Source organism: Vipera berus (genome assembly GCF_964194415.1).
Source record: "Vipera berus genome assembly, chromosome: 11".
NCBI classification, from domain to species: Eukaryota; Metazoa; Chordata; class Lepidosauria; order Squamata; family Viperidae; genus Vipera; species Vipera berus.
Genome location: NC_138214.1, coordinates 15858660 through 15879424, shown reverse-complemented (window position 1 = coordinate 15879424; position 20765 = coordinate 15858660). Strand labels below are relative to the sequence as shown.

Below are 20765 nucleotides of genomic sequence, written 5' to 3'. Positions count from 1 at the left end.
CCATGCGCCTTTGGCGTCTAGTCATGCCGGCCACATGACCACGGAGACGTCCTCAGACAAGCACTGGCTCTTCGGCTTTGAAACGGAGATGAGCACCGGCCCCTAGAGTCCGAAACGACTAGCACGCACGTGCGGGGGATGTTGTGACTCAGGGCCAGCCTGTGGGTCCGACAGCCGGCTCCGATGTATCGGATGACTCAGATGAGGGGGAGGAGGGAAACGAACCGGCTGATGACGGTTTGGAGGCTTTGCAGAGCCCTCAGCCGGGGACCTCTTCTCAGCTGCGTGAGCCCGAGAGTGCGGAGGAAGATGACCCACAGCTGGCCCTGTTCAAGGACGCCCGACGCAGGAGGCAGTCGAGCAGGAACAAACAAAGAAAGGCTGCGGGACTCCTCGGGAGGAGGCACAGGGAGACCACGCCCTGAGCTCTCTATAAAAGGAGTGTTTGGGGAGGGGCTGGTTGCTGAAAGCAACTTTTCCGCTTGAGAAGACAAGCTCTAGTGTTTTTGTTAACTGCGTAATAAATCTTGGCAGATGCCTTTTAGCCTTGGACGCTCTCCAGTCTCTTCTTTCTGAATAGGGGTTTGCCTTATTACAAGGCCAGAAGAGGGCTGGTTCAGAACAGGGGAACCTTTACCTTTACAAACATTAGGTGTGCCTTTTTGTCAACCTCCTTAGAGCAACGGAGCTCGATCTTCCAAAAAACAACAACAACAACACTGCTCCAGCAGTTCCGTTAGCCAAGAAAGAAACCAGAGTTTGTGGCAGCTGATTAAACTGGAGAAATCTCCGGCTACTAGAACTATCAGAGAGAGCCACAAAACAAAGGAAGGTGAGGCAATGTGAATGCCTGGCTTTGCTTTTAGAAGGTAGAAGCCCTTTGTTCCTGATGCCCTTTCCGAGACGTGCTTCAGTTGAAGTCCACACTTCTTAAGATTTCCCCCAATTGGGAAACTCTGTTTCAGCTACTGCATAATTTTTCACCCGCATGATCTTCAAAAAAAAAAAAAAACAAACCACAAAGATAAAGCTTGATTCTTCCCAGCTATCCACCAGGAGAGTGAAATATATATATATATATATATTTGTCTGTTTCAGTTGGTCAATATTAATGTAAAGTTGGTGTTAAGATGGTGGACTTCCACTCTTCTGGGAGTTGAAGTCCACGCTTCTTAAGATTCCCTAAATTGGGAAACTCTGTTTAAGCTACCGCATTATTTTTCACCCACACCATCAAATGCATTCAAGCAAACCACACCACACACTGGCGTTCCAATTCTTAGTAGTGTCTTTCTTTTTTCCTTATCCAGTTACAGTATTTTGTAATCCTGGGCAATTCGGCGTTGATCTTCTGTTACACTTGGTGTTTGAGGTAGTTGAGCAGCAGTAGTGGGATGTCCAGTCGATCCACGGCTTCGGGATGGTTCTCCAGTTTCATAAACCTTCTGACTGCCAGTCTGCACTGAGACATCAAGGATTTGGGGAACGCTGGAACAGCAGGAGGGAATCGGAAGGAGAGAGGCAGTAATCATCCTTGCACAGTTAACACTGCTAAAGATTTCACTCCCTGTGATGCCATCAAGGTCATCACATCCATAGAAATGAAGAAGAAAGAAGCACACGTGCTTTGCGGCTTTTGATCTGTGCACAGCATGAAATCTAGCTGTTCTGTTCTGGGTATGGGTTGAAATAGAGCCATTCCAGGCAGAATTGGTTTATTGGGGGGGAAATATGCAAAATAATCAAAGAAACTGGAGATGACAAGGGGAAGACGGGTCACCTTTGAGATCATTGGAAGATCTAGGATGAGCTGGAGGAGGGAGGGGAACAAGAAAAAATTGTGCACCACGCTTGTTCTACCAACCCTTAAAATTCGTCCCAGGACTCCGAGAAGTTTATTCACCTGGAATTCAGAGCAACCAACATTCATAATGTCTATGGAGATTCTCCATTATCCAGGTCATGGTTGTCCCAAGGGTGCTTTTCCAAAAAGTCAACTGGACTTTCTTGCTTTTTTTTTCTCCTTGAAAAGGTTTCGCTTCTCATCCAAGAAGCTTCTTCAGCTTCTGCCTTTTAAAAAGCATCGTTGGGACAAACGTTCCTAATTTTGTTACTCCTGTGCTGTGGACTGATGCAAAACCACCGTGTGGTAGAATTTTTAGAAAGGGTTGGTCAATTCCATCCAGGCTGTAAAAAAAACCAATTTTTCATTGTGTGCGCAACCCGCACGGAAAAAGGGATAAGGAATGCTGTTGTTGTGAATGTAGATGTAGCTATATGTGCATGGGTGACTTTTGCTTTGGGTGACTGTTTTGTGTTCGTTTTATGCACATTGTGTAGCATTGCTTACTTCAGAAGCAAATACTGTAATGTGATAGGTAATCTGTGGAAAGGGGAAGGATGGATGGATGGATGGATGGAAGGAAGGAAGGAAGGAAGGAAGGAAGGAAAAAATCAGACCATATGGGACTAGCATGGACCCTCCAAGGTAGCTAGGAAAGAATATCTTTTCCCTACAAAAAAGAAGAAGAGCCGAGAGTGGAGTGCTGCCAAGATTAGAAGAGCATTTAGGGAACCTCAAAGGAAAGGAGGAAGGAAGGAAGGAAGGAAGGAAGGAAGGAAGGAAGGAAGGAAGGAAGGGAGGGAGGGAGGGAGGGAGGAAGGGAAGGAGGGAGGGAGGGAAGGAGGGAGGGAAGGAGGGAGGGAAGGAGGGAGGGAGGAAGGAAGGAAGGAAAGGAAGGAAGGAAGGGAGGGCGGGAGGGAGGGAGGAAGGAAGGGAGGGAGGGAAGGAGGGAGGAAGGAAGGAAGGAAGGAAGGAGAGAGAAGGGAGAAGAGAGAAGGGAGAAGAAGGGAAATTTTAATAATTTGCATAGCCTTCTGTTACATTAAATAATTTTTAAAAACAGACACACACAAGTTACCTCTTTCTCTGGCCAACAGCTCAAGCACTTCAGGGTTTGCTGAGCTCTTCTCCAACATGATACCAGGCAAGTAGACATTGGCACCAAAATCAACGAGGAGCTCGACAAACTCTCTCCTGCAGCCGTGCTTCAAGCAGACTTCCAGGAGAGTCTTGGGACGTTTAATTCGGGCAATCATGTTCCTATCCGAGCAGTTGTAGTTGGGCTCAGCCCCATACAGCAAGAGGGTCTTGAAGCACTCCAGATGACCGTAGACGGCAGACAAATACAAAGGTCCGCAGCAGGATACGGAGTTGGCCGCCCACTCCGGGATTCGGGGTTTGACGTTAGGCTCTGCACCATGTGACAGCAGCTCCTGCAGGATCGCTAGGGCTCCCTCTCGCGCGGCCGTGAGCAGCGGGGTGCAGTTGTTGTGGATGCTCCCAGAAGGACACGCCCCTGCTTCCAAGAGGACCTTCACACAGTCAAGGTGCCCGTTGTTGACGGCAATGAACAGCGGCGTCTGTGCCTTGACGTCTAAGCTGTCCACTTCGGCTCCGTGGTCCAGGAGCACCTTGACGCACCTGATGTGGCCCTTGGAGGCTGCTAGGCGCAGGGGCGTGCCTGGCACCCCCCAACCGCTCCGACTGTTGATGACCCGTTTGTATCTCTCTTGGTGCAACAGTTGGTCCAACAGCTGGTAGCTGTCCTGGGACACGGCGAGACTCAGCTCTTGTCTTTCTCTGTCCCCGTCTTCATCTTCGCTGGGCTGGAACAGGGAGAACATCTTGGTGATATCCAGCAGGCTCATCTTGAACTGTCTCTTGAGGGGGACTTTCATTGTGAATGGTGCAGTGCTGGAAGCTAGAAGTCAGACAGGGGCTGGGTTAATGATTTTGGATAAAGCGCAGTATTTGCAACCTTGGTCAGTGCCTCTCTTGGTGGGACACAGCTGGTTCACAAGTAGCAAATCCAACATATGCTATTTACATGCAAACACAATGCATTTTCTAGAGCCTGGATGAATGGATGGATGGATGGATGGATGGATGGAGGATGGATGAATGAATGAATGAATGAATGAATGTATTTCAGGTGGCTTCCCTAGCATTTGCTCACAAAATAAAGAAAATACCAGAGTATTTTCATACATTCAATTTTACAGCTACTAAGATTGTCGGACAAGCAGGTACAAAAACAGCCAAGGAAGTGACTGAAGCCTGAGAAACGGGCCCCTCTTCAGTCAACAGGAGTGTTCATTTACCACCAGCTTATCAAATACTTAGGAGGTTTAGGGCTCGGCAGCACAAAGAAACAACAGCCAACCACTTAATAGCCAGTCAACAACACTCTAATCAACAACTAAAAAGCCACACTCACAACAGGCACCACATAAATACCACACAGAGAATAGCCCAAAGCACAGATTCTGCTAGAGAGAAGCCCCCTGAGAATGGGCTCCAGCACGTGTTTGAAAGTTCAGAAGACTCAAGCTGTGGTCCCGGCCACCAACCCAGATTGGATCCTGCATTCATTTAGCAACAATCTGAAGTTGTGAAAGCAGTGGGGGAAAAAAACACGACATAACCAGGCCTTGCATTTACAACCATTGCAGCATCCCTGCAAAAACTGAGGATGGTTGCAGCATTCTGGAGTCCTGTGATGCCCATTTGCAACCTTCCCAGACAGTTTCTGACAAGCAAGTCAATGGGAGAAGCTGGATTCCCTTAACCCGTGGTGGTGAACCTATGGCACGCATGCCACAGGTGGCACACAGAGCCATCTCTGTGGGTACATGCACCGTCACCCCAGTCCTAGGCCTTCAGCTGGGTTTTATAAAACATTCTTGCTTTAGGCCTCTGCCGCTGTGTGCAAAAAAAAGGTTCGATCAATCAATTTCAACTTCTCGTGGGGGAAAAAAAGACCTCACAAAGTTGGAATTGCTTGATTGGACTTTTTAGTCCCACAGTCTGCCGTTACCAGCAAAGCCTCACCCACCCAATTGGCCATGCCCACCCAATGGGCCACACCCACCCAATGGGCCATGCCCACCCAGCACCCGACGGTACATAAGTGGGTTTTGGGTTGCAGTTTGGGCACTCGGTCTCTAAAAGGTTCGCCATCACTGCCCTTAACCATCATGTACTTCCCTTAATGACTGCAGAGATAGGTTAATGACCAGGGCAAAAAAGATCATAAAATTGGGCATAATTCACTTAACCAGCAATGGAAGTTTTAGTCCAAATTGTGATCCTAAGTCAAAGACTACCTGTACATGGAAAAACATCCAGGGATGTCCTGAGGCACAAAATAGAAGCCAAATGTTGTGCAGCAGTAAACGTCCTTGCTTCAAACTTTCTAGGATCAGCAGAGGAAACATGGTCAAGGAAAAAAAAACGTACAAGGACAGGTTAGGTGAAGCCTGGCCCCAAAGCAGTAGGGATCTTGAGTGAGAGGGATCTTGAAGCCCTAGTGGACAATCACTTAAATATGAGCCAGCAGTGCAGAGCAGCAGCCAACAAAGCCAATGCAATCGTTCATTGCATAAACAGAGTGATGAGAGTCCAGATCATGTGAAGTATTAATACCGCTTTATAAAACCTTAGTAAAACCACATTTGTTTTGGTCACCCCATTACGAAAATGGAATGTTGATACTTTGGAAAGAGTGCAGAGAAGAGCAACTAAGATGATTAAGGGCCTGGAGGCTAAGCCATATGAAGAACGGTTGCTGGAATTGGGCATGTCTAGTTTAATGAAGGGACGCGGTGGCTCAGTGGGTTAGGACGCTGAACTTGTCGATCGGAAGGCCGGCAGTTTGGCGGGTCGAATCCCGAGTGCCGCGTAGCAGAGTGAGCGCCTGTTACTCGTCCCAGCTTCTGCCCACCTAGCAGTTCGAAAGCACGTAAAAATGCAAGTAGAAAAATAGGGACCACTACGGTGGGAAGGTAACAGCGTTCCGTGCGCCTTTGGTGTCTAGTCATGCCGGCCACATGACCACGGAGACGTCCTCGGACAAGCGCTGGCTCTTCGGCTTTGAAACGGAGATGAGCACTGGCTCCTAGAGTTGGAAACGACTAGCACGCATGTGCAGGGGAACCTTTACCTTTACCTAGTTTAATGAAGAGAAGGACAAGAGGTGACAGGATAGCAGTCTTCCAATATCTCAGGGGCTGCCCCAAAGAAGAGGGAGTCAAGCTATTCTCCAAAGCACCTGAAGGCAGGACAAGAAGCAACGGATGGAAACTAATCAAGGACAGAAGCAACCTAGAACTAAGGAGAAACTTCCTGACAGTTCGAACAATTAACCAGTGGAACAACCTGCCTCCAGAAGCTGTGGGTGCTCCATCACTAGAGGCTTTTGAGAAGAGACAGGACAGCCACCTGTCTGAAACGGTAGAGGGTGGAGGGTCGCTTCCCGCTCTATTCTGATTCTGAGATTTTTGAGAATCCCAAATTGGCTGAAAAAGCGCCCACCCACTTACTTCAGCTAGGCGATGAACAACGCTTTGCAAGGCTGGCTGGCCTAAATCAACCAGAAGAACCCCACTCAGAAACTTAGAGAGAAAAGAAATTTCTGTTCAGACAATCCCCGCCCCCCCCCCAATGCCAATAAATGCATTCACACGGGTTAGACTTGGCTACTACTACCTTCAATGGAGGTTTCGGGCACAGTGTGTGTGGGGAGGAACCCCCTCTTCCGGCTAATCTGATGATTCAACCTAGTTGGGCGAACCCAGACAATCGGAGAAACTCAAAACCCAAGTCAAGGGTGTGGTGTGAAGCCGTCAAAGGCTTGCGTGTTGGGGGGCTGCTGCTCCCCCTTTTTTAACTGCAGCCAGTTTGGAGGGGGGGTCCCTTTTAAGCCCCTTCCCCAGCCCTTCCCTCCAATCCACGCGTCCGTCGGTCTCGCCGCCCAAACCCAGCCGGGAACCCGACAGTCCGGAGTCGCGCACGTGTGAATCCACCGCGCCCTCCAGGTCGACCAGAAGACCCCCCCTCCCGTTAGTCGGGCGGAGGGAGGCTGGAGACGAGCCCCCCGTCCCGCCCGGCGGCAGGCGATACTCACGAGCTGGTGGTGCCCGGCGGACGGGTCGCCGTGTCCCCCCCCCCGACGGAGCGTCGCCCGGGGAGCCACCGACGGCCGGCCCGGCTGTGTCGCAGCCCGGCCTCTGTGAGGTGGCCGGGACCGGCTCGGACGAGCGCTCGCCTGACTCCCGCGCCGGCCCCGCTCCCTCGCCGGCCGGCCGGCCCGAGCGCAGAGCCGTCGAGGGCGGCCAAGCCAGAGGCGACACGAGACGGGACGGGACAGCTGCGCCGGGCCGCGCCGCGCTAATTTTAGCCCCGCCGGCTGGGCAGCTTCCATTCTGGGAGAGACCCCCGCTCGCCCGCCCGCCCCTCGGAGACGGAGGAGAGGCAACCCCGCGACCCAGCTTCGCCAAGCCGGCGCCCGCGGCCGCCCCCCAGCCTTCTTTGCCTTCTATTAGGGTCTTGGACTTCCTCCCCCTCCCCGGTTTTTAAGAGGGCCAAAAGGGGGAAAGGGGGATGCAGAAGGAAGGTTGCAAAGAAGAAGGTCGAGCTATTCTCCAAAGCACCTGAAGGCAGGACAAGAAGCAATGGATTTCTGGAGGCAAGCTGTTCCACTGGTGGATTGTCCTCACTGTCAGGAAGTTTCTCCTTAATTCCAGGTTGCTTCTCTCCTTGATTTAGTTTCCAGTCGTTGTTTCTCGTCCTTCCCTCTGGTGCTTTGGTGAACAACCTGGCCCCCTCTTCCTTGTGGCAACCCCTCAAATACTGGAACGTTGCTATCATGTCTCCCCTATTTCTTCTTTTCTTTAGACTAGCCAAACCCAAGTCCTGCAGCCGTTCTTCCTATGTTTTAGTCTCCAGGCCTTGGATCATCTCAGTTGCTCTTCTTTGAACTTTTTCCGAAGTCTCAACATCTTTTTTGTGATATGGTGACCAAAATTGGCTGCAGTATTCCAGGTGTGGTCTTACTAGGGCTTTGTAAATCTACATTACGCGACCCAGGGACACGGCAACCATCATAAATACACGCCAGTGGCCCAAGTGCCCAACATTGGATTATCTGGGGACGTGGTAAGCGCGAGGACAAATGTTAAGTCATGTTTGCAGTACTGTTGTAACTTGGAAGGGGTCGTTAAACACATGGCTTTAAATTGAGGACCACCCGTATTAAACAAACAAACGTTAGGATTTAGTGCAGTTTGCATGCCCAAGCATTAATCACTTGCAACCCAAGGCAGGTGACTAAACTGAGTGGGTTGTAAAAGCACAATTGGGAAAGGCAAAGCCAACTGCCCATCCCCCATCCCTGGAGAGGTATTCTTGGATCCTCTCCAAAGGATGCTGGATTGGTTTTAAAACCAGCCAGAGAATTTTATCAGAAAAACAGAAGAGGCTTTATCAGCACTTAGAATTGATAATGGGCAAACTAAATTAGGCACAGCAAGAAGATATTCAAGGATGGAGAAAAAACAAAAAGGCAGGTCTGGATGGAGTGACTTTTGAGTCTGCTTGTTTATTTGGGCTTCCCCCTTGGAGATTTAGATATAGATTTTACTCAAGAAGATTAACTTTAACAGATGTGTATTCCGGTTTTACTTATTTTACTCTGCTTACTCATTCCACTTGATCTTACAGGTATGGTCCTCTCTGTCCTTTGCTTTTTTTCCCCCTATTGTTTTTTTTTTACACTGATCAAAATGAATAAAATCCATATTCTGTCACACACACTTTTTATAGGATTCTCTTTTGGCCACTGTGCTTCCAAAGCAGCTATAAAATAGCCTTGGGGACGGGGCGGGGTGGGGTGGGGTGGGAAGGTACAAATAATAGCTGCACGACTTTAAAAAAAGAACATAAGGCAGTAAGTAAGGTATGGAAAAAGAACTAATACCGTGGTTTATAAGATCGCTCATTATGAAAAGGAGAAGCACCCTACAAATATTCACGTGGCCTCACGTGGCTGGGAGGAAAACCAGAGGAGATGAGGCAGCTGCTTTGCAAAAGGCTGGCATTAAAAGCGACTGCGTCAATGCACGCAAATGCAAGGCTGATCACCATTTATTATCAGTCCCTGCAAATGGAACTGCGCAAAATAGATTACAACTAAAAGGGGGAAAAATAAACCACTTTAAGACCACCTTCCCCATCTGGCATTTTTCACATGTGCTGGATGACAATCCTGCATTGCTAAAAGGATGATGAGACTTGGCAGTTGGATAGGTCCAAAACAGAATCTGTTCAGTGGCTTCTCTGCTACCAACTGTACAAGTTCTAGCTAAGAGGGTCTTTTACAGAGGGTGTGTAAGATGTACGGAGTGGTGCAATTGAAGCACAGTTAAGTCATACAGGTCCTCAACTGAGCCCAAACTTCCTGTGGCTAAGCGAGGCAGTTGTGAAATGAATTTTGCCCCATTTTACGACCATCCTTGCCTCAGCTGTTGAGCGAATCCCTGCAGCTGTTAAGTTATAGCGCTGTTCTTCAGCGAATCCGGCTTCCCCATGGACTTTGCTTGTCAGAAGGTCGCCAAAGGGGATCACGTGATTCCGGGACGCTGAGACCTGTCATAAATATGAACCAGTTGCCAAGGGTCCGAATTTTGATTACGTGGCCACGGGGAGGCTGCAGCGGTCGTTAAGTGTGAAAAAGCAGTCGCAAGTCACTTTTTCCAGGGGTGTTATAACTTCGAACAGTCACTAAGTAAATGATTGTAAGTTGAGTGCCTGTACCTTTTTTAAAAAAATTGTGACTATTGTTAAGATGGCTGTCATGGCTCATGTCCTTGCTCTGCTATTCCTGCCCATGGAGCCCCCCGCCCCCCAGAGCAGATGGAGCAGCCCAGCGCCCGCTCCTATCCCTCTCATGGGGGATAAGAAGGGGCTTCACTCCCATAAATAGCTTGGAGGTGTCTCCTCAGGGCACACCGCTCTTGAGATAGCCAAGGAAGCCACACTTAGCTCAGAAACTGAGGGCTTTTTCAGACTTTGTGACATTGTGAAAGGGCATCCAAGTGACCGTAGGGTGGACTTGTGAAGGCAACCGGGAAGATGAGAGTCGATAATGTCATGAGGTGGAGCCGAGCTATGGAGAAGACTAAGGCTTCTTGGACAAACTTCCACCTTGCGTTCCGATACCCCCGGAGACGTTGTTTTATAGTCCTATATGAAGAGAAACATTTTCAAACCAGAAAACGGGAAAGCAGTTAGAACATCCGTCCCACATAATATTGTCTTTCTCAGATCTTCTGCCACGTCCCTTTTCCTCCTGCTTCTGCACAGATACTCAGACAGAGGGTCCAAACCTTCTGAATATTTCTTTATTTGTTAAATTTTTTTTTGCCTCCTATCTCATCGTGGAGCAATTCCAGGCAGCTTACAGCAACAAAAAGGAAAAAAAAAACGTAAGGAAGGAAGGAAGGAAGGAAGGAAGGAAGGAAGGAAGGAAGGAAGGAAGGAAGGAAGGAAGGAAGGAAGGAAGGAGGAAGGAAGGAAGGAGATGGAGAAGGAAGGAAGGAAGGAAGGAAAAAAACAAAACATAAGTAAAATTATAAAACAATAAAGCAAACAATGAAAAAGAAAATGAGAATAGATCAATATGATAACCAAAGAAGTTGTTCCTCCTTTGTAAGTTGAGTGAAGAAAGAAGGTGGAGGAAGCGATGAGGAAATATAAGAAAGAAATCAAAAGTTGCAAACAATGGGGTGAATGGGAGAAATTGATTACCTAACCCAAAGCGCCTCTAGAAGCAGTAAGGCCACACTTAAGAGTTTATGCCATTATTTTTGCACAGATTTGCCTACAAATGAGCATGGACCCATCCCACCATCTTCCATCCTTTAGGGTTGGGAGGGCCACAAAGACACGAGGAAACCAGGTGCAATCTAGGGCTGTGTATACCTGGCAGGTGCATCACGTGGCCCGCCCTTCCGCCCTTGCTCTCTTGGGTTTTCGAAACCCTTTTGTGCTTTTCCATTTATCTCCAGAGTTGCCCAGTCTCCCCCCATCCAAGTGAGGCTTTTGCACTGCCTGAGAGAGCAAACAGCAAACTAAAATGAGGATTTAGAAGTCAGCTAACCAATTTATGGTTAGTTGGATTCATAAGACTAACGGATCTACCGCACAGCAAGCCCTGAATCATGGGCCAAGTATGAGTTGGCCAGGTTGTTCTCAAGTCTGCCGCCCATCTAAAAGCCTCTGAGTGGGTAGCTTTAGCGCTTTCATTAATATGCAATTTTCGCCATCAGTGCCAAAAGTTGGGGAAATGTTATTCCCCAAACAGCTGGTCCATGTTGACATCTGCAGTTGCAGCTCATGTCCTACAGGGGGCATGATAGAATAGTACCTTCTGGAATCCAATGCCTTTGATATTAGGGATCTGTATGTTGCATTGTTACCTTTCTCCAAAGAATAACTTTGCTCTTGCTCATTCAAACGGACAAATACAGGGAAACCTTTGCTGTTGATCTCCATCATGTTGGACCATACAGTTCAATGCTAAGCTCTGTTTTAAATGTGGTGTATTTTTGTGCTAGGATTAACCCAGGCTGCATCCCTAATTTAGAAAAATAAGCAAGTGTCTCTTGCACATTATCCCTAGCGTCTCCATGATGATCTCAGCTTTTGGAGAGCACAGATGCCCGTGACACCAGATGCCTGAAGTATTCTGAATAAAAGTAGGTACGTTAAGCCCAGCTTGGCTTCTAAAGATACGACATCAATTCTCCTTGGCCACTCAATCAAAGAGGCTTGCTATTGCTTTTCTGATTGGGACTTTCCAAGCATTAATTCTAACCCAGTTTAGCTTTTGAAGATCAACCCAATCTGAGATTGGAGCAATGCAGAAAACTTACTTTGCCATTTAAAGCTTAAAGCTTAATTTGAGGTTTTAAAATAGCAGGATTGATTATATGATTCATGTCACCGGATGTTGACCCACAAATCTAATACCAACCAAATTCCAGGTGTTGGGATTACAGTTCCTACCAAAACGAAGCAAACTGGCTCACGAAGGGAGGCAAAGGGAATTGTAGTCCTAGCCCTACTGGGACGGGGTGGTGGAAGAGTCTGAATTAAAGTGTAATGTTTGTCTATCAACTGGGTGATTTGACGCATAAACCCAGCTCGTTGTTTTAGCGATGGCGTTTCTTAGCAGGGAAAAAGTGCTGAATGATACTGAATAAAATAATTAGATACAGAAAAGCTAAGTAGGATCGGGCTTAGTTAGTTCTTAGAGAAGAGTCCACCAAAGAATGCTAAGACTGAAGCTAGCCATGGAAATATGAAAAGAAAAGCAGAATCAATGCAAACGAGAAATCAGAAAAATCCGAAGAAACACAAAAATTCCTATGACTGCTAAGAAGATGGATTGTGCCCATGGAGTCATGAGCTGAACTGAACATATCTTGAACCTTTTCTTCAGAGTCAAGTTAAGAGACAGATTCCTGTTACGGCAGCGAGACTTTTAGTAGCGCAATATTGGAAGAAGGAAGAACTGCCAACTATAGAAGTTGTTGTTGTTAGCTGCGAAGTTGTGTCCGACCCATCGCGACCCTATGGACAACATTCCTCCAGGCCTTCCTGTCCTCTACCATCTTCTGGAGTCCATTTAAGCTCACGCCTACTGCTTCAGTGACTCCATCCAGCCACCTCATTCTCTGTCGTCCCCTTCTTCTATTGCCCTCGATCTTTCCCAGCATTAGGCTCTTCTCCAGTGAGTCCTTCCTTCTCATTAGGTGGCCAAAGTACTTGAGTTTTAGCTTCAGGATCTGGCCTTCTAAAGAGCAGTCAGGGTTGATCTCCTCTAGGACTGACCGGTTTGATCGCCTTGCAGTCCAAGGGACTCGCAGGAGTCTTCTCCAGCACCATAGTTCAAAGGCTTCAATTCTTTGGCGCTCAGCCTTTCTTATGGTCCAGCTTTCACTGCCATACATTGCAACTGGGAAGACCATAGCTGTTGTGATTCAGGGCCAGCCTGTGGGTCCGGCAGCCGGCTCGGATGTCTCGGATGACTCAGACGAGGGGGAGGAGGAGGGTGTTGAAGACGAACTTGCTGATGATGGCTTGGAGGCTTCGCAGAGCCCCCAGCCAGGGCCCTCTTCTCAGCGGCGCGAGCCCGACAGTGCGGATGATGATGACCCACAGCTGGCCCTGTTCAAGGACGCCCGACGCAGGAGGCAGTCAAGCAGGAACAAGCAGAGAAAGGCTGTGGGACTCCTCGGAAGGAGGCACAGGGAGGCCACGCCCTGAACTCTAATAAAGGGAGTGTTTGGGGAAGGGCTGGTTGCTGAAAGCAACCGCTCCGTTTGAGGATCAAAGTTCCGGTATTTTGTTTCTTGTTCTGTTGTTTTGCTTGTGAATTAAACTTGGCAGACGCCTTCCAGCCTCAGTTGTTTTCCAGTCTCTACCGTTTGTACAGGGGTTGCCTTTCTGCAAGGCCGGTAGTAGGCTGGTACAGAACAATAGCCTTGACTATACGCACTTTTGTTGACAGGGTGATGTCTCTGCTTTTTAGTGTGCTGTCTAGATTTGCCATGGCTTTCCTCCCAAGGAGCAAGCGTCTTTTAATTTCTTGGCTACAGTCCCCATCTGCAGTGATCTTGGAGCCCAGGAAAATAAAATCTGTCACTACCTCCATTTCTTCCCCATCTATTTGCCAGGAATTGAGAGGGCCGGATGCCATGATCTTGGTTTTCTTAATGTTTAGTTTCAACCCAAGTTTTGCACTCTCCTTCTTCACCTGCAACAAGAGGCTCTTTAGTTCTTCTTCACTTTCTGCCATTAGAGTGGTATCATCTGCGTATCTTAGGTTGTTGATATTTCTTCCGGCAATCTTAATTCCAACTTTTGATTCATCTAGCCCTGCCTTTCTCATGATGTGCTCTGCATATAAGTTAAATAGAAGAGTGGACTTTAAAAGTTTCTAACTTGGCGGAGATGGCAAAGATTTCAGCGTATTTGAAAGACCAATCGCAACAGAGATACATTTTGGAATGGAGGAGATGGATTGATTATATTCAGAATAAATATGGGACTAAAAAGTTTCATTTAGCATTTGAATAAGTAGTGGATCTATATGATGTATAACTAGTTAGTAGTTTTTATTAATATTTTGACGATGGCGAGTTAAAGTGCGATAGAATTTAATGTTTTATTGTTGTTAGCATATTTTAGATTATGTTTGTTTGTATTTTTATACCCTGTATTCAGCTCTGGGAAGTCGGGGAGGGGGGAGGGGAGGGGAGGGAGGGGTTGGGGAGAGGGGAGGGGGAGGAGGGGGGTTTTTGTATTCAAAAATGTATTGTAAAACTTTTCAATAAAAAAAAAGAGACAGATTCCTGGAAACTCAGCTTTTTGGCAGGGATGCCGATGCGAGGACAGATCAAACAAATATGTTTTTTTCAGCAAGCCCTTTTCTCGCATATTACAAGCAGGGAAATGTTGTTTTGATGGGTCTGGAGTGGGAAAAAAATCTCCCAAATCCTCTTTTTTTTTGTGGGAGTCTACCACCATTAAAAGATCAGAGCTTCAGCAAATGACTCCTGTGAGAGCTATCACAGATGCAATTCACTTTTTTTTAAAAAAAAAAAGCGCAAATGCAAAGTGACGTGTATTTATAGCGCAGAAAGGCCAGGAATATTTTTAGACCAATTCTCAGCTGCTTTGCCTCCCCTTCAAAATGGGTGCCTACCCAAGAATTTCACTCCCACAAAGGAAATCTGGCATGGAGGTTATCTTTCTAGGAAGTCACTTTGGACAGGAGCTTCTCCAAGTTGATGCTTCTTTTGGGGAATTTATCTCTTCCCCCCCCCCTCAAATGTGTCAGTTTAGATCCCTTTCCAAAGGTTACTCAAAGCATTTTTGGGGGTTTTTTTGTTTTTGTTTTTCAACTTAGGGGATGCTAAGAAGAATCTAGATCTCCTTTTTAATTTGTATCATTGGGATTCGCTCATTTATAAACAATGGCTTGGAGAGTTCATTTTATATTTTCAAAAAAAAAAATACTGAAGACTTGGAGTCACAATAGAATTGCCATCGATATGGAACATTTATGTGGACTACAGAGTTCCGTTAAGAGAATCACAGCAGTTTTTGAGTTAGCAAGACGGTTGCTAAGCGGATCCGGCTTCCCCATTGACTTTGCTTGTCAGAAGGTCGCAAAAGGGGATCACGCGACCCCGGGACACTGCAAACCGTCGTAACTGTGAGTCAGTTGCCAAGCATCTGAATTTTGATCACGTGACCATGGAGCTGGTGCGACGGTCGTTAAGTGGGAAAACCGGTCATAAGTCACTTTTGTCAGTGCCGTTGCAACTTTGAACAGTCACTAAATGAACTGTTGTAAGTTGAGGACTTCCTGTACTTATGATCAGACAGGGCTGAGGAAAGGATATTTTTGTCCAGTTGTGAGCTCCAGAGGACACCTGATCAACTACTAGATGAGCCACATTCAGCAAATCTATCCTAAAATAAATTAAAGAGGGAGGTGGAGAGAAAGTCAATTAAGAAAACTTATCTAAAAATGGATGATTTTTAGAGATCGGAATGTTCTACAGCAAAAATAATAATAATAATCCTTTACCTAGAAAAACTCAACCGTGAAAAAGTCCTTTGTGGGTTATGTGCTGGCTCCAGAACGACTGATCTTATTTTAAAATGGTCTCAGATACAACACTGATGGAAGGAACCATCCTTGACTCATCTTAGAAACACGAGGAATTTATTCTGTTCGTAAGAAATTAAAAAAAAACACCAATACTTACAAATTTAATTTACCGTAAGACTTGCAGCAATATATCTTTATATACACAACTATGATCTCCTAATATTTTTTCGCAGGGCACCAAGTGAATGGGGACTCATAACACACGTTCAGGATGGATTATCAAAAGTCTCTGATCGCACAATTTTAAACAATCTCGCAAGACGAAAACAGCCAGTCGACTTTATAGGGACTGCAAAAATATTTCAGCCCGAATATGCAACACAGTTTTTAACTATCCGCAAAAGGAAACCGGCTGAACCCTTTCACAAGGAATCTCTGTACGTTCATCTTAAAACTGGTTAGGCCTCGTACTACAAAAAAACATCACAGACGTCAACAGGCATGTTGTTCTACAACACGGACACACATAACCACCAGAGAGATACTTTAAAGTGGACAGGCAACCATGCAGTTGGTCTAAATCTCTTCTGCATTATTATGAGTTCATCAGATATGGAGTTTAGTGGGATGCTAATGCCAATCAAAAATATTTCAGATATGTAGCCCACAAAGCCATTCAAATCACACCAATAGGCATAACTGGATCATAGTATTCCAGGGAGCTTTGAAGTGCCACAGGGAAGACAATGATGGCGTGAGTATGCGCATACACACATATGTGCACACACGCTTCCTTGCTAAACACTGTCCTCTGAAACACACTTTTTGAAAGCTGCCTGCCTGGTTCCAAGATTTTGCCCTGCGAGGATTCAAGTCCATTTGCTTTTTTCATGAAGGAGGTGTGTAAAAATTAAATCTCTGAAACTGTGCACCAAAGGCAGCTGAAGAGCCATGGCTGACTTTTTTTTTTTTTTTGCAAGAAACACCCACATATTTGGAACAAAAACCTCGAGATGTTTCTCCTTAGGAATGTCATTTGCTTTACTAAAGAATGTAGGGAATGTTACTGTGATCTGATCCACTGATGCAGCGGTAAATGGGAGATAAGAGTCTAGCTGTGCAGGCTCCAATAAAATTACGTGGGAAGAACTATTATTTATCGAGGGAATACTGTCCTTTCTCCTATCAAGAGTTCCTCCAAGCCCCAACCGTCGTACTGTTGAAGCTGCAAGCCATCTCGGAGCTGAAATCCTTGATTCAGGAATATTCTCAAGCGCGTTTTGTCTCCTCTCCTCGTCCAGGGAGACGGATCTTCATAAAACACACCGCCATTTCCTTGTTTCCGAGAATATTAAGGGCTTATTAAGGAATATTAAGGTTTGTTTTTTCCCCAAAAAGTTTTTCTTCATCTGCATCACTAAGCGGATGAAAGGAACGTCAAAATCTGCATGCGCTTCTGTTGGTGGACTTCAAGACCCAGAGGCCTCACGTTGTCTCTGCTGAGCGTTTTCTTGCTGGTACTGAACCCTCCCCTAAATAACAAAACAGGAAGCGTGGGTTTCCTTTCGCTTCAAAAACATGCGTGAAACGTGCATTCTAGCGCAGGTCAGCAAAGCTTCAGGCAACCGCCTTCACGCATGGAGGTGGGCATTCAATTTGTGGAGGCTTTGCTGCTACGGAGGAGCAGGTCCATTCTGATAATTGGGTAGGATATTATTGAGTGCTTGAGTAGAAAGCCGTATGGCACTTAAACCAAGGAAGGCGCTTGATAAGGTGGACAATGTAGGAGAAGGAATTGCAGAGCCTGGGGGCGGAGTTAAAAGAGGGATCAGCCTAGATTAGAATCCCTCTGCAGCCACCAGCGGACGCTTGTGGCAACGTAGGGATTCTAGGCTGGTCCCTCTTTTAACCTCCGCCCCCAGGCTCTGCAATTCCTTCTCCTACAGCCGAGTTCCTAAACGCTCTCCAAAGTGACAGTGACAATAAATGAACCCATCGTATTTGCAGATGCCTTCAGACTTTATCCTAACGTGCCACAAAAACATTCAAGACCATGGACCGTGAAGAGAGAGGACAACACGCAAGAAGGCGGGGCCTGTCCAGGAGAGTGAAACGAAGGACACAAGAGACAGGGAAGCCTGGCAAAGGCAAAACCCACACACTCCAAATACTGCATCACAACGATCAAGTTCACCTTGCGAATGGTTGGACCAAATGGGAGTTCTAATTTTGTAAAGAGGAAGGGGCTTACAGAAGGGCGAGGAGGGGGCTACCCGGAAGCAGCCCAGCCCTCCGGTGGGACTCAAAGGAGTTGGGAGCACCCTTCTGAAATGCATTGATGCAAGCATCCTTTATCTAAATTCTCCCCACCCCCAATTAAAAAAGGCAACCTGCTATGGGACCCAATGACCGTCCAAGTGCACATCTGTTGTTTTTTTCTTCCCCCCAAACAAATGTTTGGGAAATCTTTTTGGCTTGCGTGATCTGTGACAGCCCCTAACTCAGCATCATCCCCGACCTCTGGGCATTTGCCCCAAAGTTCTCCTCCACCTTGAGAACACAGAATACAACACTAAGCCACGTGTCAGTCAGGTGGTGTTCCCAGCACAGAGCCACGGATCTCACAGACTTTATTGCCCCTTTGCTCTGACTCTCCCAGCAGAGGTGAAGATCGCTTCAGGCCCTCTGGAGATCGGCTTGATCACTGCCCCAGAGAGGCACGCTGTGGACGGTGGTCGGGCTGCAGCCGCTGCTGCCATTTGGGGTGTCGCTGGGAGGAGGGAGGCCCCCTTGGCTCCTGCCCTGCCCGTCTGGTCTGCCGCCTTCTCTCCCACCGATGGTGCCACCGTTGGCCAGCAGCACAGGGGGGTCATAGTCCTGGGGGGTGTTGACCACAGGGGAGATGGAATGGTCCAGCGAAGAGGTCACCCCTTTGGAGAAGGCAGCCATTTCGTTTGGCAGGAGCCCATCCGAGAGTGGCATTTTCTGCATCGGTAGAAAGGGGGGATTAGGAAAGAGCTGTAAGGATGCTTAATAATCATAGGGATAAAAAGTGGGATTGTTGAGAACAGAGAGAGCAGGAACGACTAACTTATCGCCACCGTGAAAGGAAATAAATAATTATTGTTTGGCTTTGCTGTAGTTTTCTGGAATTGGGTGATTCACAAGACACAAAGAAGAGAGTTATTTCTCTCTCTCCCTCTCTCTCTCTCTCTCTCTCTCTCACACACACACACACACACACACACAGAGACACACACACACACACACACACACACACACAGAGAGAGAGAGAGAGAGAGAGAGAGAGAGAGAGAGAGAGAGAGAGAGAGAGAGAGAGAGAGAGAGAGAGAGAACATTCCATGGCTTTTGATATCTTAGCTTTACATCCTGGCTTTTTTTTTCCAGACCTCCAGATGGCTTACTTGAGGAATCCCTTATACTGTATATGTGCCCTTAAAGGTAAAGGTAAAGGTTCCCCCACACATGCGTGCTAGTCGTTTCTGACTCTAGGGGCCGGTGCTCATCTCCGTTTCAAAGCCGAAGAGCCAGCGCTTGTCCGAGGACGTCTCCGTGGTCATGTGGCCGGCATGACTAGACGCCAAAGGCGCACGGAGCGCTGTTACCTTCCCACCGTAGTGGTCCCTATTTTTCTACTTGCATTTTTACGTGCTTTCGAACTGCTAGGTTGGCAGAAGCTGGGATGCGTAACAGGCGCTCACTCTGTTACGCGGCACTCGGGATTCGACCCGCCAAACTGCCGACCATCTGATCAACAAGCTCAGCGTCCTAACCCACTGAGCCACCGCGTCCCTTTTATATGTGCCCTTGGTAGCTTACAAATGTTATTGTACAATGCAAACCACAAAAGAACCCAAAATGTCCTAGACAAACAAAACAAAACAAAATGAGGTAAATAAAACTGGAAAACCAACCGGCCAGTGCTTTTCAGCCCCTTCTTAAATTGTAGTAAAAGAAGTGCTGGTCTGAGATGGTCCGAGCCCTAGAAAAGGCTGAAATGAGCTGCTAATCTCCCCCTATTATTTTCCTTCTAGATACAACTTGGGGATGCTCCTTAAGACAGGTTGCAAAATGACAGGTCAGGGGCTCAGAGGATATCGTGTGCCTTTGACTCACATTTTCCAGGTCTGCAGCGTTGTCTTCCAACTGCAAAGCCTGGCTGGTGCAGCTAAGCAGGTGATCCAGAATGCACTGTTTGGGATGCATCCCTTTATCAAAACGGTTATACATGCCGCACCAGAACCTGAGAAAGAGAGAGAAAGTAACACACACATACAAAAAAAAAAGTAGCTGAGAGATTCTTCAAATGTTCACATTTGCAAGAGAAGGGAGCAGGGGGAAAATTCTCTTTTTTCTCTTTGCCGGCTGGGGAATTCACATCTTCCCAGTCGCCAAGGTTAAGAATCGCTTAGCCTCAAAGGAAGAAGCAAGCTTAATTCCAGGAGCTCTGATGTAATCAAGCTGCAAGCTTGGAAGAAGGAACCTGGTTTCCTTTCTCCTACCCAACATCAGCGTCAGCTTGCACTGGTATGGATCCATAGTTTGATGACCATCAATCTTAGATGGATCGGCTATTGCTGACATGATTTCAGTTGGCCAGAAATGGCAAGAGAATTTCCAGCTAAGAGAAAAGTGGGTTGGCATTCAAATCCTTGTTTCGGGCAAGGTAAAGGTAAAGGTTCCCCCGCACATGCGTGCTAGTCGTTTCCGACTCTAGGGGCCGGTGCTCATCTCCGTTTCAAAGCCGAAGAGCCAGCGCTTGTCCGAGGACGTCTCCATGGTCATGTGGCCGGCATGACTGGACGCCAAAGGCGCACGGAACGCTGTTACCTTCCCACCGGAGTGGTGCCTATTTTTCTACTTGCATTTTTACGTGCTTTCGAACTGCTAGGTTGGCAGAAGCTGGGATGAGTAACAGGCGCTCACTCTGTTACGCGGCACTCGGGATTCGACCCGCCAAACTGCCGACCTTCCGATCGACAAGCTCAGCGTCCTAACCCACTGAGCCACCGCGTCCCTTGTTTCAGGCAAAGAAAGGCAATTACAGCTTAGCAAACGGCGGCATAATTTGGAGAGCTGGTGTCTGATTTTAGGTGCCCTTGGGACTGTACAATTAAGAGAAAGTTGTTTTATTGCCTAGAGATTACGTTCTGCAGATGTCACAGGGATGCTTTGGCCATAAACCTTGGTTTGATCAACCAAACTTGATTAATCAGT

The 20765-nt window shown here is 47.2% G+C and overlaps 2 protein-coding genes across 3 annotated transcripts in view; both read right to left on the bottom strand.

The window, feature by feature from the left end:
• Positions 1–645: 645 nt before the first annotated feature.
• Positions 646–7113, bottom strand: ASB12 (ankyrin repeat and SOCS box containing 12). Of its 2 annotated transcripts, XM_081336880.1 has the most exons (4): positions 6969–7113; positions 5170–5258; positions 2922–3764; positions 646–1488 (listed from the first exon to the last, which is right to left on the bottom strand). In XM_081336880.1, exons 3-4 carry the CDS (start codon positions 3739–3741, stop codon positions 1355–1357), a joined length of 954 nt encoding a protein of 317 aa, XP_081193006.1. In that variant the 5' UTR covers positions 3742–3764; positions 5170–5258; positions 6969–7113; the 3' UTR covers positions 646–1354. The 2 variants fall into 2 exon arrangements, with proteins under 2 accessions (XP_081193006.1, XP_081193005.1); XM_081336879.1 differs by lacking the exon at positions 5170–5258.
• Positions 7114–17446: 10333 nt separating this feature from the next.
• MTMR8 (myotubularin related protein 8) overlaps positions 17447–20765 on the bottom strand; it is a 51671-nt gene continuing 48352 nt past the window's right edge. The window contains exons 13-14 of the mRNA XM_081336692.1: positions 19665–19791; positions 17447–18512 (exon numbers count right to left, since the gene is read on the bottom strand). Of these exons, the coding sequence (XP_081192818.1) occupies positions 18204–18512; positions 19665–19791 (436 nt within the window). The 3' untranslated portion in view covers positions 17447–18203. The remainder of the gene's footprint in view (positions 18513–19664; positions 19792–20765) is intronic.